This window comes from Papilio machaon, chromosome 16, assembly GCF_912999745.1.
Source record: "Papilio machaon chromosome 16, ilPapMach1.1, whole genome shotgun sequence".
Taxonomy (NCBI): domain Eukaryota; kingdom Metazoa; phylum Arthropoda; class Insecta; order Lepidoptera; family Papilionidae; genus Papilio; species Papilio machaon.
Window position 1 is genome coordinate 8,075,196 of NC_060001.1, and position 18,795 is coordinate 8,093,990.

The 18,795-nt window shown below is 42.7% G+C and overlaps 3 protein-coding genes and 1 long non-coding RNA gene across 4 annotated transcripts; 3 read left to right on the top strand and 1 right to left on the bottom strand.

The window, feature by feature from the left end:
* Nucleotides 1–1,919: 1,919 nt before the first annotated feature.
* LOC106718878 (general odorant-binding protein 1) lies at nt 1,920–3,935 on the top strand. Its single transcript, XM_014513078.2, has 3 exons — nt 1,920–2,099; nt 2,665–2,845; nt 3,422–3,935. The coding sequence occupies exons 1-3, from the start codon at nt 1,971–1,973 to the stop codon at nt 3,610–3,612; spliced, it is 501 nt and encodes a 166-aa protein (XP_014368564.2). The 5' UTR covers nt 1,920–1,970; the 3' UTR covers nt 3,613–3,935.
* Nucleotides 3,936–6,449: 2,514 nt separating this feature from the next.
* Nucleotides 6,450–12,329, top strand: LOC106718886 (tafazzin). Its single transcript, XM_014513089.2, has 6 exons — nt 6,450–6,811; nt 9,278–9,403; nt 9,999–10,147; nt 10,239–10,333; nt 10,417–10,605; nt 11,245–12,329. The coding sequence occupies exons 1-6, from the start codon at nt 6,697–6,699 to the stop codon at nt 11,420–11,422; spliced, it is 852 nt and encodes a 283-aa protein (XP_014368575.2). The 5' UTR covers nt 6,450–6,696; the 3' UTR covers nt 11,423–12,329.
* A 114-nt stretch (nt 12,330–12,443) lies between these two features.
* Nucleotides 12,444–17,012, bottom strand: LOC106718851 (enhancer of mRNA-decapping protein 3). Its single transcript, XM_045681689.1, has 6 exons — nt 16,133–17,012; nt 15,886–16,046; nt 15,149–15,304; nt 14,408–14,580; nt 13,655–14,319; nt 12,444–13,591 (listed from the first exon to the last, which is right to left on the bottom strand). The coding sequence occupies exons 1-6, from the start codon at nt 16,285–16,287 to the stop codon at nt 13,066–13,068; spliced, it is 1,836 nt and encodes a 611-aa protein (XP_045537645.1). The 5' UTR covers nt 16,288–17,012; the 3' UTR covers nt 12,444–13,065.
* A 512-nt stretch (nt 17,013–17,524) lies between these two features.
* Nucleotides 17,525–18,793, top strand: LOC106718874. Its single transcript, XR_001357393.2, has 3 exons — nt 17,525–17,649; nt 17,734–17,804; nt 18,718–18,793. It is a non-coding gene; the product is annotated as an uncharacterized LOC106718874 (long non-coding RNA).
* Nucleotides 18,794–18,795: the final 2 nt, after the last annotated feature.

Below are 18,795 nucleotides of genomic sequence, written 5' to 3' on the forward strand. Positions count from 1 at the left end.
AATTCAACTTATTTATATCTGTATCTGTATACAGATATAAATAAGTACACTTATATTGTTTTTACTTAGGAAATGTTTGTTACTTTATTGTAAGTTACTGCCACTGAAGACATTTAATGCGGCTAATTGTATACAGTATGTAGACAGCGTATCGAAGATATACAAAAGTTAATGAAACATTAAAAGATTTTATAAACCAAATAACTTAAACTAATAAAGACTAATGGCAACAAAAGTTTACTGTTCTCCTACCTAAAACAAAGTTCTAATGAAAATGAAACACGGAAGATATGTCTTTCTGCACCCTTAATGGCTGGTTTACAAAATGCTAGTAGGTACAGTAGGCATGGACGGTTTTGGCGCACTGGCTCCAGTTAGTGTTTACATTATACCAGCGCTGATGTTGAACGCTACTGGCATAATGTAAACCAGGCATAATTCTTAAATTAATTGCTGAAACTTCATATGGCGCATACTTCATGGTCTATCTGCTGTACTAAGTCACTATGTGATCACTTAATATGCCCTTTAATGATAAATTTTCCATCTAAATCGTTAAAAATAAGTAAATCTTCTGTTTGGTTCAATTGTGTTTCTTATCGACAGCAAAGCGAGATAATGCAAAGGTATCGTCGTAAATTAATAAGCTTACACACTCAAAGACATTAAGTGACCACTGAGGGAGCTCCTTAGTGTAGAATTCCAAATCTAAGCCGCAAAAAAAAGTACACGTATCAAATCTTTAATATATATAAATCTCGTGTCACAATATTTGTCCTCAATGGACTCCTAAACCACTTAACCGATTGTAATAAAATTCGCACACCATGTGCAGTTCGATCCAACTTGAGAGATAGGATAGCTTAAATCTCAAATTATAGTCGCAATTTTAATTTATTGCTAATTATTTGTCTGTTATTATTTGACAGTCACAATTATCTGTTAACTCCAAATGATTCTAACAGATGTCGATACCTTTCGACTGGGTTGAGTAAGTAATCAATAGATGGCGCTGCTATGGTAAATCTACGAACGTGTCATATAACCTTAACCTTAACTGCGCGCGGACGGACTCGCGGGCGACAGCTAGTTGTTTATAAATTAGAATATTGCCACAATTGAGGACTTTTTTGTACAGTGTGAACACAGCACAAAACATGTTTTTACCAGCATTGAACACATTTATAACTAAATTCATCCAAATCAGTTCACATTCGTTCACCAATCACTCCGCGTGTTCTCATCAACCATCTAATGAGACAGGCCACCATATTGTTTCCTTTGACCAGGCGTTTTCATTTTGTATCTACTGATAACATCTACAACTATTATTTTAAATTCCTGAATCGTTTTTGGTTCTGTTTATTGATTTTCAGAAAATAAATTAAAATCATCTGTTATTCAGGATTAGTAATAACAATAATTACATATCGTGACATGTTTGTTTTGCCTCCGCTCTACGACTGCTCAATATATCTGTGTAATTAACATTTATCATAGTCACCGTGCTGTGTCCACCGCAAACACATTTACACGCGATACTACATTCTACCTCATGATCATGAAGTTATGAAGAGCCAGCGGCCGTTCCTTCACAAGAATACATACATACAAGCTTTGAACATTTTAGCCGTGAGTGGCTTATCGCGTTATAAACTACGTAATGCCTACCATTGGCGCGGCCGCGTCTGCTATACATTTGCTCGCGACCAGAGTCACGCGGCTAGCAGCTAGTTGGAAATAACTGAACAAACAGACCATAATTAAACAGAAGACAAAATAATAGGTTATCGCAGTAAAACAATGGTGGCGGTCACATCCCGGACTGATGCCGATATTAGCGTGTTGCAAGCGGTCATTAGGGCGGTGCCGGCATGCGGGGACGAGCGGGGTTAGGCGGCAGCGCGGGTACATAGCGCGCCGTGGTCGGCGCTGCGGCAGACTGCGACCGTGACTGGGAGTGCAACAGCATGCGGTGTTTGACGGCGCTGACAGCGCTGACAGTATTGGCGGCGGCTCCGGGCGTACTTGCCACCTCCGATATCATGAAGGACGTAACCCTCGGCTTTGGCGAGGCGCTGCAGCACTGCAGGGAAGAAGTAAGATAACCAGTCATTTTTAAAGGCCTTACTGGATTAAATTTTACCGATTTCCAGAAATAAGTTAACTTCTAAAAATATTGGACTCAATTATTAAGTTATTCAGTTGTGTGAGTTTGTGATCATAAATGGATTTCTTTCTTTTTATATGTAATATTTTTTTCGTTCTTCCATATAAGGGTTCCTCTTTATGAAGAGGTTTTTGGTTGGATTGATGTTCGTTTTGTGATATCCTTTTACATAAATGAGTAGGCATTGTATCTATTTACGTGTCTCTGTGTCTTCGAGTAGCTATGTACATATGTGCAGGCAAAGCTAATATTATGAGCTTGTGGTGATGCTAACAAATTTTAATATTGGTAGATATTGTGTAGAAAGAAAGAAAACCATTTATTATGACAAACACACAAAACTGATTTTGGCAACAATTGCGACTAAAATTTCTAAAAGTACATAAAATCAAGTTGTCTTACTTACTTGGGTCATAACGAACGTGTAGTTTGTACCAAGCAGGAGTAACTAAGACAGAGTAGTCAGGTAAACAGTGTATTGGTGTCGAGCGCAGAGCCAGCTGACGGAGGACAAGATGGAGGAGTTCTTCCACTTCTGGAGCGAGGACTTCAGGTTCGAGGAGCGCGCGGTGGGCTGTGCTATCCAGTGCATGAGCAGATACTTCGACCTGCTGACCGACTCGCACCGCATGCATCGCGAGAACACCGACCGCTTCATCAAGTCCTTCCCTAACGGTACGTTGATACTTCTACTTACAAGAGCGTTATGTTTTTCGAAGGTATGTAAGTACCGCTTTATGTAACTAATTAGCTGTCGCCCGCGACTCCGTCCGCGCGGAATTAAAAATAAGCATAATAACTAGCCTGTGTGTTCTTCCAGAAAATGTTCTACAAATGTATCAAATTTCATCAATATCAGTTGAGCCGTTCCGGAGATACCTTCAAACAAACATCCATCTAAACATTCGCATTTATAGTATTAGTAAGATTGCGTTTGTTTGTACATAATCTATAAAAGCTACTTCCGGTCACCGTCTGCTTGGTTTGCTTTGTGGTCGTAGCAGAATGTAGGCAAGCCTGCTGCCCGCCGCCCGCTGCCCGCTGCTCGTTGCCTGTATACCTGGGCCTGGAGGCGATGCGTGTGAGTTATGTACATTGTGAGACAGTATTAGTTGTTTAATTGTGGGTTTAGTAGTTTAGTAGTGCAGGCAAGGCGCTGTTGCAGATGCAGATGGTGGAAATAATCCACGTGTGCAAGGCGCAGTACGAAGCCAGCAGTGGCAGTAGTTTTGTAGTAGTTTGTGTGCGCAGGCGAGGTGCTGTCGCAGCAAATGGTGGACATGATCCACGCGTGCGAGGTGCAACACGACACCGAGCCTGACCATTGTTGGCGCATCCTGCGCATCGCCGAGTGCTTCAAGGCTAGCTGCCAGCAGCGAGGCATCGCGCCCACCATGGAGCAGCTAATGGCTGAGCTTATCATGGAAGCCGCCGAGCGATAGCGCCTACCACCGACGCGCCGACCTACCACCGTCCCACCGACTGCTGTCATATTCTACTAGATAATATGTATAATGTTAAGCGGTCGCATAGCTGGTAAGACCTAATTTTTACTAGTGCTACTATTACCGCGCCATGGATCTATTGTAAATCTACGTGTAATTAATTACCTAGTTTTTTTTTTTTGGTATTGGTGTTACGGTTGTACAGTTTTGCAAGGAGGCAGTTTAGCCCCCCACCCTCGGGGTAGCGCGCACTGCCTCTCACCACTGACGACCGATGGCTTTGTGATTTTGTTCCTTAATAAATGTTATTGTAACTTTCACTACAATCGTTTTCTTTACTAAAGACATCATGTAAAAGAGATAATTGCACTCCTGCTTTAGAAGCCCGCTTGTCAAGTAACCTCCCCGATTTGGAGTTTATGACGTACACTAGACAGTATAGTGGGTATCGCACAATATGACCGCTGCAATAATTTAACATGAAACCGATGCGCGGGGCAATGGGCGAGGAAGTCACTCAACTGCTTGACCTACTCGTGTGTACAATCGGCGCTTGAGGATTTCCCAGCGCGTCACCGCGGCGCGGCGCGGCGCGGCCTGCACCCGCACTCTATGTCGAGATACGCGACCTTAAACGAGATACCTTTCCTGTAAGCAATACCCGTGTTGCAAACTAAAATTAAATTGAGTTAGTCAATGAGTGCAAGCTTACCTGTGCACCTCAGTTCTCACTGTCCGGTCGAGTCTCAGGGAAAATACACAAACGATGTGATGTGACATCGCTTGTAAATTACGAAATAGTGAATAATTACTATTCGCAAAGTGAAGTACGACAACGCCGCGCGACTCCGGCCGCCGCCGCTGGGTCTTTCCCAACGAATACATTGGCATTGGCGGGCGGCGGGCGATAGTAAGAGCGCACATTGCACCACCTAATATTGCATTTCTATAAAAAAATGGTCAGCCTATGGCAGCATTTTTAGGCGAACGTCGACTGTTGATCGCCAACGCCCACTGCTTAAAGTTGTCGATATCGACTGCTCTAAGGGGTCCGTGTATGTCGGGCGTATATCTCTACCACCCGTTTTCGCGACAGGCATTCACAGTGACCGCTGTTACATTAATAATTACATGCGGAAAAATCCTAAGCCTAGCGATTCCTCGAAATGTTTATGGATAAGTACGACGCATATGGCGCGAGGAGGAAACTGCGCTAAATCTGTTTTGCTCTGCGGACAGTACAACGGCATGCGACCAAGCCGTATATAAACATGGCAGAGCGGCGACGCGAGCCATTCCGTTTTGAGTGTCGGCTCCCGACTACGGCGGCGGGATGCGCGTAACTTTGCCAGTAGTGTGCGCGACTGTGGCGGCCCTGGCGGCGGCCTGCCCGCCGGCCTCGCACCGTCCGGCTTCCGCAGCCCTCACCAGGGCGCTCCGGCCGCTGCCGGTGCTGCTGCCCCAACGGCGGCAGTTCCTGGTGCATGCGCCGCGGCAGCAGGAGTACGACGACCGCCACCACAACGACCTCGTCTACGAGTTCAACGTGTTCGCAGACGATTACGGCGTCGGTTAAAACTGTTGCTGGCCTGTATTAACCTGTGATAACGATACGTGTCACCTAATTGATGTCGATTATCGCCTGGCTTCCGATAAATTAAAGTGCCCCGAATAAACGATTTCTTCATTTCTTTTCGTTTATTTTCAATAGTTTAGTGTACGTAAATTGAAGAATTTTCAATATTAAAGCAAATATATATTGGTTGACTGACAAATTAGCTATTTAAACCAACTTTATAAACGTAGACTTATTTATAAATGGCTGTACTTTAATGACAACATATCTATTATTGTTACTAACTAGCTGTAAGTCTACCACCTTAATGAATAAATAAATAAATAATATTATGTTGATGACGTTTGCTTTTTTCTTCCGCATCGCTTTTCTTATTTTTCTCGTTGACAATTTTTGTAATTGAATTCCCAAAAACAATTAGAATTATTTGATTGATGTATAGATGTTTGTTAGAAGGCATCTCCAAACTACAGTTCCTCTGGTGTTGCGGATATTCAAGGATCACCTCGGTGTTTCCGCAGCTCGTTTGCCCCCTTCTCTTATAAAAAAAAAGTTTTTCCATGTTGCTACATGTAAAAACTTTATTTTATTATAACAAGAATAACGGAATTTTATGCGGATGCAGCCTCACGGGAACAACTAGTTATATCAAAAAAAGTATCAAAATTAGCTCTCGGAGTAGTCTTCGCATTAGTATACAGCAGCGGTTCTCAAATTTCTTTGGCTACGGTACCCTTTTGGGAAGGAGAAGTATTATTCGGAACTCCTCTCCATTCGGAAATAGGCTAGGGCCTAGAATAATCAAACACTATTTTATTTGTAATACTTTAATAAAAATCACATTTTGTCAAATCAAACCGCTGATATAATTAATGGGAAGTATGAAATTGGTCTCTATTTAATTTTCATCAATATCTTGACGTCAGGCTCGATACAAAAGTGTTCAAGTATCATGTCAGATTTGGCATACAGTCTATGGCGGTTTTGTTTTTGTAGTTACACAGGTTGAACATGATTCGCACCCAAAAAAGGCTTCGCACCACACTTTGAAAAACATTCGTCTACAGTTTACAGCGACATCTAACGTCCTTTTTTAAACATTTTTGGTGTTGCAATTCAAATTGGTTTTGCAGTTACATTTCCATATAACACTTTTAATAGCTTTGAAAATCGTTAGTACATAGTGTAACAAAAATAAAGAGAGGTATTATCAATTTTATGAAATATTTATGTTTATCCATCCATAGTTCAAACGGAAAAGCGAATGGTTGGTAGATGGCTACACAGTGTTATGTCTTTTTCACATTAATTAATCAATGTCAGATACAGCAATGTCATTTGATTTCATATCATATCGAAGTGGCACAAGTGCTTATTGGTGGGTGTCGAAGAGGTGTTGGATTTTATGAGTTTGATGAGAGGAAGCATGTTAATGTAGTGGAAGCGAGCGGTGCCGAGCAGAGGTCAACGACGGCGGTCGGCGGAGAGCCGCGTCTGCACGCAGCATGGGCTACGACATCGGGTGGATCATCCCGAGGCTGCGCAACCCGGGCCGCCTGTGGACGTGTGCTAGCTCCATCACGGTAGCGGTCGTTGGATTATTTAGTAAAATTATTATTGGTAAGCCGACAAAACTACTCAATATATTGGTAAAACTATCCTAAAGATATTGGGCTGGTACACTGTCATTTTGTAACAAATATTAGGTAATTAGTACTTTCGCGTGTTACAAGTATGCTTTCATAAGCGTAGCATCATGAATCAGAATCACTATTCGGACACAATTTTTAACATATTTTCTAACAACCTATTAGTTTTATGTGATAAAATAATTAAACTATATTGTCTTAATTTTTCCTATGTTTACATAACATTTGCATCATGAACATTTATATTTAAGACAATGTAATGTTTATGTCATCCTGTTCTTAGAAGAATAATAATCAGATTTTATCTAATTAAACTTTTATTGAAAATATAATAAATCTTAAAATGTCATTCTTTTGGTTCTCTTTTGTTGAGTGAAGTTTTATTATACTTCTTTGATAGACAGTTTGCACACTGCCAGAGAGGTTACTTAATAAATTATTTTATTAAAAAAATATAATCTTTTTAATACACATATAGACAATAGACATATAGCTGACTAAATATGAAGTTTGTTGGACTGTAAGAAGTGCCTTAGAATTAAGATTAAATGCATTTGCATGAAATAGTAAAGATTTCAGTCACCAATAATTTGTAAAGTACAATATGTAATTATAAAATATTAATAATTTCAACCTTAGCTTTATACACAATGAATTTATAAGGGTGACAAAAGTGCCTTGAAGCTCTCCAACAAGTGTTTGGTCATGATTGCCTCGGCAGCGGGTACACTGCCGCACACAGAGATAGTATAAGATAGTCAAAGATAGTGATATCACCATTTTATATAATTTGGGCTAATAAATTGGGCAACAGATATAATGTTATAACCAATAGATAACTTACTCACAGCAAAGTCCACTGGGGACCTTTTTTGTAAAAATTTCCTGAATATTGTCATTTATATTGTTAGTTTTACATAAAACATAAATTATATAAAAGATTTTTTATTTTGTAAATTTTAAAAAAGTGTAAGTTATTATAAATCATCACCTCTAAAACATAAATTAATAATTTTATAACAAAAACTGAATTTTTTTTTTAATTTTCATAAAATATATTAAATAGAGAATAAGAAAATAAATGAAAATGAGATGCTAAATATAACAAGTACAAAACTCAATATAACGTCTGTTAAAAATATTTTTCTTTTAATTAATATATAAATAAACTAGCTATGACCCGTGACTCTGTCCGCGTGGAATTAAAAAATAAAAACTTAATAACTAGCCTATGTGTTCTTCCAGATTATGTTCTATATCTGTGCCTAATTTCATCAAGATCAATTGAGCCATTCAATAGATACCTTCAAAGAAACATCCATCCATCCATCTAAACATTCACATTTATGATATTAGTAAGAAGTAAGATAACAATAATTATAACATTCTAACAAATGTTATAGTGTATTTCTTCTTTGAATTTTCATCCATTGCATTTCCCCGCATTTGGGAAAATGTTCCATTATGCTGGAATACATTTGTATCACATATGCTAAATTACATTTCTAAAATTAACTTCAATGTTGCATCAAATTGTGTGAAACACTTCATTTATATTTTACAAACTAGCTTTTACCCGCGACTCCCTCCGCGCGGAATAAAAAATAGAAAACGGGGTAAAAATTATCCTATGTCCGTTTCCTGGTTCTAAGCTACCTGCCCACCAATTTTCAGTCAAATCGATTCAGCCGTTCTTGAGTTATAAATAGTGTAACTAACACGACTTTCTTTTATATATATAGATAATTTATATTGAGCAATACATTTGTTTTGAAATGACAATGTTTCACTAATTAAATGATAATTGTATGTTGGTGCAAAACTAGCCAATATCTATATTCCTTATTTGTTACGATTTCATATCACTACTGATTAAGAAATATTTTGATAAACAAAATACAATGAGGTGGTGTTATGAACAGAATACAAAATAAATACACTTTTATCTTTTACTAGCATTTGCCTGCAAATTAAAAAAAACGCCAAATTTCATCAAGATCGTTGAGCCATTCTGGAGATACCTTCAAACAAACATCCTTCCATCTAAACATTTGCATTTATAATATTAGTAATATTAATAAGATTTCCAAGGCTTGCTAGTTTTCTATCTCACTAGACTCATTGAACATTCTCATTTGTTTGTACAATAACTAGCACAACTTTTAGTGACTTTACATTCTTTTTAACTGTTTTTTTTTTTGTCTATGGTCTAATTATATTTAACAGAGACTTTTCTGATAACTTTAAATTGAATAACAATTTAGTGCAATTCTCAGTATATTCCGCTAAAAGGTGGTAAAATTAGATGATCACCGTAATCTAGAGATTATAAGGAAAACATTAATATATATTTGTTTACACACATAATGGGCCTAAATCTTAAACAAATGAAATTGTCTCTTTTGAGCAATAGAGTTGTAAATAAGATTGTCCGCAGAGTTCCTGAACAAGACGACGGTGCACAACCGCGAGGCGCTGGCCCGCGCCGTGCGCCGCCCGCCCGGCGTGCCCCTGCTCACCGTCTCCAACCACCACTCGTGCTTCGACGACCCCGGCCTCTGGGGTGAGACATCCTCCATCGCAATACGTTTACAAACAAAACCTTTCGTCTCTTCCTCATAAACTATCACCAAATTAGTTACATTTTTTGATAATCCAACAAATAGAGATAGTTTAACAGACATATTTTGTTTTGAAAGTACGTGATAAATATCAAATTGTCATGAGCTCGGATGGGGCGATATGTGAAACTAAGACGCAGCACTTTGGCCCATAGTCTGCAATGAATGCACTTTCTCGCAATGAACATGTTCTGTGTGTAGTTTTAATTTTTCCGTGTCGGGTTTGGTGGTCGACATGTTGCCCGCGCAGTGTATACAGGTGATTCTTAATGGATGATCCGCATGATATATTGAGGAAAAAAATACACGTAGTTTCTGTAATCAAGTTATTCCGGACGCACGGGCAAAATTTAGTCAAAAAAACTGATACAAAAAATTAAATAAATTTAGACCTATTGAAAATCTCGGAATATATTGGATTAAAGCGAAAACTATTAAGGTCATTTAACTCCACAATGTTTTTGATCCGTCAGTTAAGAATGACCATGTAATACATCTGCTATCCTGCAATAGTAATTTTGTGTGTGTGCGGCGCAGGCGTGCTGGAGGCGCGCACGCTGCTGAGCCGCGCGCGCATGCGCTGGGCGCTGGCGGCGCACGACATCTGCTTCACGAACGCGCTGCACGCCTGCTTCTTCGCGCTGGGCAAGTGCGTGCCCGTGGTGCGCGGCGCCGGAGTGCACCAGGTACTGTCCGTCTCTCGGTCTCTCCTCTCTCCTCTCTCTGTCTCTTCTGACGTTCCTTCGTCCCTAACGTCGAGCCGACGTCGCGTTGCAGCCCGCGATGGACTTCTGCGTGGAGCGACTGGCGCAGGGCGAGTGGGTGCACATCTTCCCCGAGGGTCGCGTCAACGTCGACAAAGAGAACATCAGGTGAGTCCAGCGGGCCCGGGTGTCGCGTGCTCGGCTAACAACCCAATGCTAACAGACGGCTCCCCGTGCGTGCACATGAGCAGGTTCAAGTGGGGCGTGGGGCGGCTGGTGGCGGAGAGCTGGGCGCGCGGCCGCACGCCGCTCGTGCTGCCCGTGTGGCACGAGGGCCTCGACCGCGTGCTGCCCAACGTGGAGCCCTACCGGCTGCGTCTGCGCAAGCGCCTGCAGCTCTGCGTCGGCGAGCCCATTGCGCTCGCGCCGCTGCTGCACAGGTGCCCGCCACTACCACCATCCACCACTACCACCATCCACCACTACCGCACTCTCCCACTACCACCATCCACCACTACCACCATCCACCACTACCACCATCCACCACTACCGCACTCTTCCACTATGCCACTCCACACAACCGCACTCTCCCACTATGCCACTCCACACAACCGCACTCTCCCACTATGCTCACTCCACACAACCGCACTCTCCCACTATGCCACTCCACACAACCGCACTCTCCCACTATGCTCACTCCACACAACCGCACTCTCCCACTATGCCACTCCACACAACGGCACTCTCCTATTATTCCAAATAACGTGAAATTAAAATCCAAACATTCGTACTTATAACATCAGTTAGAGTAACCTGTATTAGTTCAAAATTATTTTTACCAACAATGTTATTTATGTTACCTGTATTATTTTATTACAAACGTTTTTAAAATCGCTTTTTGTTCAATAACTGAAATAAAGTTAAATTTCTTAACAATCGCTAAACATAAATTGAACAAACTGTAGACATAGAAGTCCAACATTCACCACGAAGTTTTCGATCAGCGACTCATTTTGATGGCGAATAGAGAGTTCGTGTTACATAAAATGCGCTACAAGTGTGTTGTGTGTTGTGTCCAGTTTGCAGACCGCCAACGCCTCCGAGGAGGAGACGCGCCGCGTCGTCACCGAGCGCATCCAGCTCGAGCTGCATCGTCTGCGAGACGCCGCGCGCGCCCTCCTGCCCGCCGCGCCCACCGCGCCCACCGCGCCCATCGCCCGCATGCGCAACGGTATCGAGCGCGACAAGGACGCCTAGGCCGGCCGCGCCCACACACATATCCTTCTAAGCACAAATGACGCGCAGCAACAGACGGACCTTTGTATTTACAAATCAACCGCTTCAAGTCACTTTTTTATGATAATAAGTTATTCAGTGTCCAGTGAGTGCAGTTCCGAGTCACGTGTCCCCTCCCCTGTATATACCTCTCCAGAGATTTTAGCTCACTTTTGTATATTTTTGTAAGGTTCGCTCCATCTCCGACGCCATGCCCACTTTTATATGACACTTTGATATTTTTATAGTTATATTTATGTATAATAAAAAACATGATCACGTGACGCACTCGTTACAATTATTGTATTCAGTCGTGGGGAGTGGAGTGATGTGGAGGAGGTGAGGAGGTGAGGAGGTGAAGGAGGTGGTGACGTGTAGACAACAGTGTACGTGTATGTGTATATTGTGAATGTCCAACTTCAATTTTTGATGTTGTTTGTATTTTAGATGCAAGTATTTTTATGAGTCACTTGAGACATATAACGTCGGGCGGGCAAGTAGAGAGCGGGAATGTTGTACCGCGGAGCTGACACACGCCGAGTGCGTCTCGCGACCGCGAACACATCTTCACTTTAAAAACATATTGTCATCCCTCTAACTGTGGCTCGACCCTGAACAAGTAGAGTCCACAGAGCGCCACAAGTTAGTAGGAATGATAACCATTGATGGTCAGAGTCCGCCTCGAGTATGTATGTGTTGTGTTCGCTTTAAGGGTTCACGTATTTTTATTAAGGAAATAAATCAATGGATCTTTTTACGACGGCTTTTATTGATCTCCTTGCAATTGCCTATGATTACTATGTTCCTAATGTCCTTTGCCGAATGATCAAAGTCCGTAGCTGTATCACCTCGAGCTGACAGATCACACACACACACACTGCAGCTTTGCCCTCGCCCAGTGGGGCGGAGGCAGGCGGAGGAGGGCGGAGGAGGGTGGAGGCGGGCGGAGGAGGGCGGAGGCGGGCGGAGGCGGGCGGAGGAGGGCGGAGGAGGGCGGAGGCGCACTCACAACGCCAGAGTGAGCCGCTCGCTGCACAATACTGTCTACTTGTGTAATGATCGAGCCGGGGAATATGATAATAGGAACTTAAGAAAATGATAAATTCGCTTTTCGCACGTCATTTATTCGCACTGATTAAAAACAATGTATTACTTAAAAATTCATTCAATAACATTTATAATAATTCAACTATGAAGAAGCTGCGCAGCGCCGGAATACATCTCCATAGTCGAGTCGTGAACAATTTCTTGAAGTATTATTATATTATATACATATTTATAATGATGAAATCATTTAAAATAGCTTAGAAAGGTGAAACGGACGAAAGTGAGATGGCTTATTACCGGAATACTAAGAAGATGAATGGAAAAAGCGACGTATATTAAGAAGGTGAGAGACGAACTCGTCACCTCCAACACCGCGCCACACGCACACGTCGCACTCAGTCTTACCACAACGTGTCACATTTCTTAGCTCTTTCTCTTCCTTACCAACGATCAAAGTTCTAAATATACCGAAATCTATTTTGTACATTCATATTTAGCTTACATACAACCCCGGCCGAAATGAGTCGTGTGTGTGAGGTGGGCGCGTGTGGGCGCGTGTGGGCGCGTGTGGGCGGCGGCTAGTCGGCGGGGTGCAGCGGCAGCAGCGCGCCGCCGGCGAAGGGCGTGCGGTACTGGATGCCGAGGTCGCGGAAGAGGGCGGGCGGCGGCGCCACGTCCGCCAGGTGCAGCCGCCCCAGCGCCGCGGGCACCGCCCCCGGCAGCACGCCCTGCACCGCCGCGCGCGCGCTCAGCCCCGCCCACCCGCAGCCCGGCGGCTCCAGCGCCAGCGCCGCGCCCCGCGCGCCCTGCGCCCACGTCAGCGCCTCCCTGCACGCGCACATCGAAACGTTGTCACCCATTTCACATGGCATTTGTAGCCGAATGGTGAGGAGGGCGCACTTACTGATAGCGGGGATGGGCGTGGTCTGCCGCCTGCTCGGGGTCGTGCAGCGCCAGCAGCACCAGGTCGGGGCGCGGCAAGTCTCCCGCGCGCCGCACGCACCCCGCCCCCAGCGCCGCCACCTCGCGCGCCACCGCGCCCCGCCCGCCCTGCCCGTCCCGCCCGCCCTGACCGCACTCGCCTGCGTCACGTCGTTACCACTACTGACACTCTTATTCTCAAAATATTAAAAAACACATTAATTACAATTACCGAACGAACACTACAAAAATTTTAAAAGCTCATCCTGTAGATAGACGTTACGGCGATGCAAGAGTCCGCGTGTGGCTCCTCGTAGATGACTGTCGAAATCAACGAGACAAAGAAGGAGATCGCCGTCGATATATAAAACTATGAAAGATAGCGAAATGGACTTACTTATTTTCAAGAAATTACCTATGTACATAAATATATTCCATATTAAAAGCGGCGAGTTACCGGCGAGCAAGACGTAGGCGCGCGCGCCGTGCGAGGCGAGCAGCCGCGCCGCCAGCACCGCCGCCGCGCCCGTGCGGTGCGGCCCCGCCACCGCCACGCACACCGGCGCCTGGTGCGCGTTGCGCCAGTCCAGGCGCCGCCCGCCCCCCACCAGCTGCAGCGCCACGTCCGCCGCCGCGCGCGCCAGCAGCACGCCCGCCGCCTCCCCGGCCCCGCCCGCCCAGCCGCGCAGCCCCGCCCACAGCCGGCGTCGCGCCTCGTCCGACACGCCCGGCACCGCCGCGCCCGCCTCCGTGCGGTACTCGCACGCGCGCAGCTCCTCCGGCACCTCCATACCCGCGCCCGTGCCCGGCCCCGCCAGCACGTTCTCGTCGTGCCGCAGCCGCGCGCCCGCCTCGTCCGCCGCGCGCACCACGTCGGGCCGCGCCGCGCTGCGCATCTGCTCCCAAAGAGCCTGCACACGGTTCCTCCGATTCACGTCTCGCTCTCCGGCCGAGTCTCAAATGTGTTAACGAAACTCGGTCCGCGGGGCGGTTGGTTACCTGTTTGTCGAAGAGCGCCAAGTTGCCTTCGAAGTCGAAGTCGTCGTGCATCGCGGACTCGGCGTCGTCGCCGAAGCAGGCCTCGTTGCGGCGCCGCGCCTTCTCCTGCGCCCCGCCCCGTCCCCTGCTCGCCCCACCCCCGGCGCCCACCGAGCCCGCCGCCGCGTACCCGCCTGCGCACGCCGCGCCCACCGCGCCCACACATCTCATCATCATCAGCTCACAATACGTCCCACTGAGGAGCTCGAAGCCTGCCTTAAGTTAGGAGTGTCTAGGCCATATAAAACCAGACTGAACTGGGTCAGGTAGGTTGACTTCACACATGACTTTAAATTTCTTCGCAGATATGTGCAAGTTGCATCACGTTTTACTTCAACGTAAGATCATCAGATACGACGTAAGTACATGTGTACATCGAAAATCGAAAAACACTATGGTACTTGGCGGGATCCAAACCCAGGACCTGCAGATTACAAGTGCATAACCACTGAGCCACCCACACATCTTACACACTCCATATTTTACACATGAAAATAACAATAGACCTGTTAAAGTAGCCAAAATATTGATCATAATTTCAAATTGTGAAGTTAACGTGTGTGTATAATTGTAGCACAATGTTGACTATAACCTGCAGCGAGGGGTCCGTGCATGTTGCCTTAAACACATCTGTACCAGCATGATGTTTGCAAAGGAACGGTAAACACCCGCATTGATAGGTTTATGCAACAAGATGTTCACCTGAATGACTAATATTCTTATTGCTTCTAGGTCCTTGTATATCAATGGGTTTGCTGCGGCAGGGGCCGGGCGGGGGGCCGGGCGGGGGGCCGGGCGGGGGGCCGCGACCCGCGCCTGTCTGCACCGCGCTCACATTGTTCGCTGACGAATTACTTACTGAGCACACAAATAGTGTATTTGATTATTTAGTGAAGAATGCCAAGCATGCCAGTAATGCCAGCATAATAAAATTATAGGCGGCAGTCATATTCAGTAGTCTGTTTAACCAACACTGATTTTTATATATATTTTTATATAATGTTGTTTGAGATACATATTCCTATTAACAAAAGAGGAAAAAATATTATGATTATAATGTATGAGTTTTTTAAATAAAACTTTATGTATATGTTTTACAATGACAACTTAAACAGCATGCATTTACATTGTGATATAGACAGTATTGAAACCAACATTAATGGCTATAACTATATTTTACTACATCTTTTTATTGTCACTAAATATTATCACTTTCATTTGACTGCTTAATATTTTGTAAGATTAAATGTAAGCATATGTTTAAATAAATTGTTAAGATGAGCTTTTTGGTGGTGGTTGTAAACAACACTGATAAAAGTTATATACATTGTAAGGTAAATAAAGTGGAAACTCTGAATAACATTTAAGTGATATGTTGTGTTAATTGATGTCATTGCAACAGGTGTTCACATGTAAAAAAAATTTAATCAAAAATTTACCAATATTAACTAAATTTGATGGATTAGCCTGCAAATTCTCACAAACAGTAGCCCTCTGTCCCTTCTTATTACTCTTAGTGACTGAGACTGTGCTGTGTGTTTGTTCAGCAGGTGCACTATGTGACTCTTCTATGATCTTTAACTCCTTTATGTCAACGGCACTGGAAAATCATTACGTTACTTAGTTATGGTAATTGCTATTAGTTACCACAAAGTCATTATGAATAAGTAGAAATAATGGTCTTACTTAAGTGTAACCTTAGACTTTGGATAGGGAAAACCGTTTCTAAAGGCCTTTGTTAGTGTTATTGTACTGCCATCAGTTTCCACAATTGTTCCCTGGTAACAGCCAAGAGGCTCGCCGCAATTTACGGACACGGCATAACCGACCCAACTAGACATATTTACGTTTTATTATAAAGTACGTGAAAAGCAAAATGTCGATTAATCAAATAATTGTCGTCATTATAATTCACGTCAATGAATTTAATAAAAACGGATTAGAATATAACCAATTAAAGTAACGATGAAATTGTGACAAAATAATACAAATACAAAACAAGAATAATGCAACGCGTTACTCAGGTTATAAAATAGATTATGATGAGATTTGACATATTGAATTATGTCAAAGTCAATATGACGACTAAAAATGTATAGGCAATTGCTTGAAAATGACAGCTTAGGCACCGTCCCGGTTTAACGTTACGTTACAGTTTATTCGAGTTGGAATCCACACCACCGCTACCATCAGCTCCAAAATGGCGAAAATCGAATATGCACAAAATACTACAGCCAGCCCATTTATATAGATTAGTATCAAAACCTACAGGATACTTTCCGTGAACTCAGAATCTCGAAATTTGATACGAAGCAACGTCTTATAGCACAGACAAAATTGGACGAAACGAAAAGTAACTGAAGGTGTGTCCAGAACACTTGATGCGCGAGCCCGACTCGCACTTAGGCGGTTTTTTATATTAAAATTTTATTGTAGTTAGAAATCAATAAACCTATTTGGTATTTTCAGAATAATCACCACACCTGTTTTTTTTTCCTACTTGGCTACAGGCTACAGGTATTCTGCGGTATTTCGCTTCATCGCAATTAGCAAATTTCATCCTCCTCCTCCCTCCTAACCTAACTAAATAAAAATTATACTAATGGTATAAGTTACTAAATTATATGAAGGGTAGAAAGCTTCAGAATATGTATTATAATATTAAACATTTTTCAAGTTACGTAAATAATTATTTTCCCAAAACATTTTAGTTTTAAGTGAGAATTCCCTCGTTTGCTACGCTAATAAGAGCCTTTTCCTTAAAAAAAATTAAAATTCCTTAAAATGACACGATTTGTAGTTCTTTGTGCGTATCCGGGTTTTTCAGTGGCTCACGCTTACGTATAATGAATGGAGAACCAAATACGGTGATCTAATCACTCGAAACCGCGAAACAGAAACAGATCTATAACGTCTATAACTGATAGGCTCCTCTGTCCTCTGTCAATTTATCAGCTGTCAGTCAGTCACTGTCCTGTCAGCTGTCAGCAGTTGGTTAATTCGTGTTGTCCGCATCGGTCTGTTGTTATTTATTCCTTAGGTTTATCAGCAGTTTTCATTGAGTTATCGGCGACATAACCGTTGTAAAAAATTAAGATAATGGTTGTATAACAATGAAAATGTAGCATTTCAGTGAGGTTTATAATTCTATGCATTAAAAGTTTTAAATCTGAAAATATAAATAAATAGATCTTATGCGGAATGTAAGAACATTTGTGTGTTTTTTCTTTTGCCTAACAATAAGGAAGTAAAACAATAATTACAAATTCATGTATCTTTTTCAACAGCTATGGTGCAGTGCAAAAATTCGTAATATAAGTGTCTCATCACTATTTCAGTTATGATTTCTCAAATAATGGTAAGAGTTTTGAGACAATATTTTTTACTGACTGTCTTTCAGTTCCCATTATTTCGGGGTCAGCTTCCTATAATTATATCTATATTTATTTTGACAAATACAATTCAATAAGTGGTAAGGCATGTAACTGATAGTTTATTTCCATGCACAAATACATTTGGATATTAATATATATACATTGCAGTGTCTTAGGTAAAGCAAAAATTCTATCATATAAGTTTGTAAACGCCAGGAACAAATGTGAATCTATCTAGTATAGTGATTCTATCTTGTATCGTCTTTCTGGCTTTATCTCACTCACATGAGACACTGCACACTACGTTTTAAACCTTAAAGTTTTGGCTTAATTATTTACGGCAGGCCACCTGCTTGTCGCCAATGATACTTGGAAGAAACATCTTAACATTAAATATAATATGAACAAAATGATTATGGCTAAAATATTCAAAAATACACCAACAATAAAAATGTATCTTGATTCTATCTTATATATAATGTGGTTAGGGAGACCAAAGGACTGCAATGTTTTACTTGTTTATAGAGGTTTCTCTTATCCAAGTTTCTTGTCTTATGGAGGAGATCCATCGGGACCAGATAATGAGTCACACATATAGAGTTTTCTCACTTATCCACATTTAATTATATCAATACATAAGTCATTAAAAACCTCAAAAAGATGTACAATTGTGACAGATATGATGTACTATGTGATTATGAATTATGAGTAATTATGATTTGAAGGAAAGTGGTTGTAAAGTCCACTCTATAACTAGTCAAACCTCTTTGGTTGAATTACATCTCGTCTGCAAGAATATCGTCAAGTCTATAAGTTTCGTAAGCTACAGGTAACTATAACGAAACAGCAGGCAAAAGTACAACATAGATGCATTGTTAGATAAGGTTTGTTCGGCAGGAGGATGGGGCGTCGGGTTCGGAGAAGGCGCTGCGCGGCGCGGTGTCGGCGCGCTGGGCTGTGGGCGCGGCGGCGAGC

Coding starts and splice junctions, on each gene's coding strand:
- LOC106718878 (XM_014513078.2), top strand. CDS start 1,971: ATGCGGTGTTTGACGGCGCTGACAGCGCTGACAGTATTGGCGGCGGCT. Junction 2,100..2,664: donor TGCAGCACTGCAGGGAAGAA/GTAAGATAACCA, acceptor TGTCGAGCGCAG/AGCCAGCTGACGGAGGACAA. Junction 2,846..3,421: donor CATCAAGTCCTTCCCTAACG/GTACGTTGATAC, acceptor TTGTGTGCGCAG/GCGAGGTGCTGTCGCAGCAA.
- LOC106718886 (XM_014513089.2), top strand. CDS start 6,697: ATGGGCTACGACATCGGGTGGATCATCCCGAGGCTGCGCAACCCGGGC. Junction 10,148..10,238: donor GCGGCGCCGGAGTGCACCAG/GTACTGTCCGTC, acceptor GTCGCGTTGCAG/CCCGCGATGGACTTCTGCGT. Junction 10,606..11,244: donor CTCGCGCCGCTGCTGCACAG/GTGCCCGCCACT, acceptor TGTTGTGTCCAG/TTTGCAGACCGCCAACGCCT.
- LOC106718851 (XM_045681689.1), bottom strand. CDS start 16,287: ATGTCTAGTTGGGTCGGTTATGCCGTGTCCGTAAATTGCGGCGAGCCT. Junction 15,305..15,885: donor ATCAAATTTAGTTAATATTG/GTAAATTTTTGA, acceptor TTGTGTGCTCAG/TAAGTAATTCGTCAGCGAAC. Junction 14,581..15,148: donor TAAGAATATTAGTCATTCAG/GTGAACATCTTG, acceptor CGGCGTGCGCAG/GCGGGTACGCGGCGGCGGGC.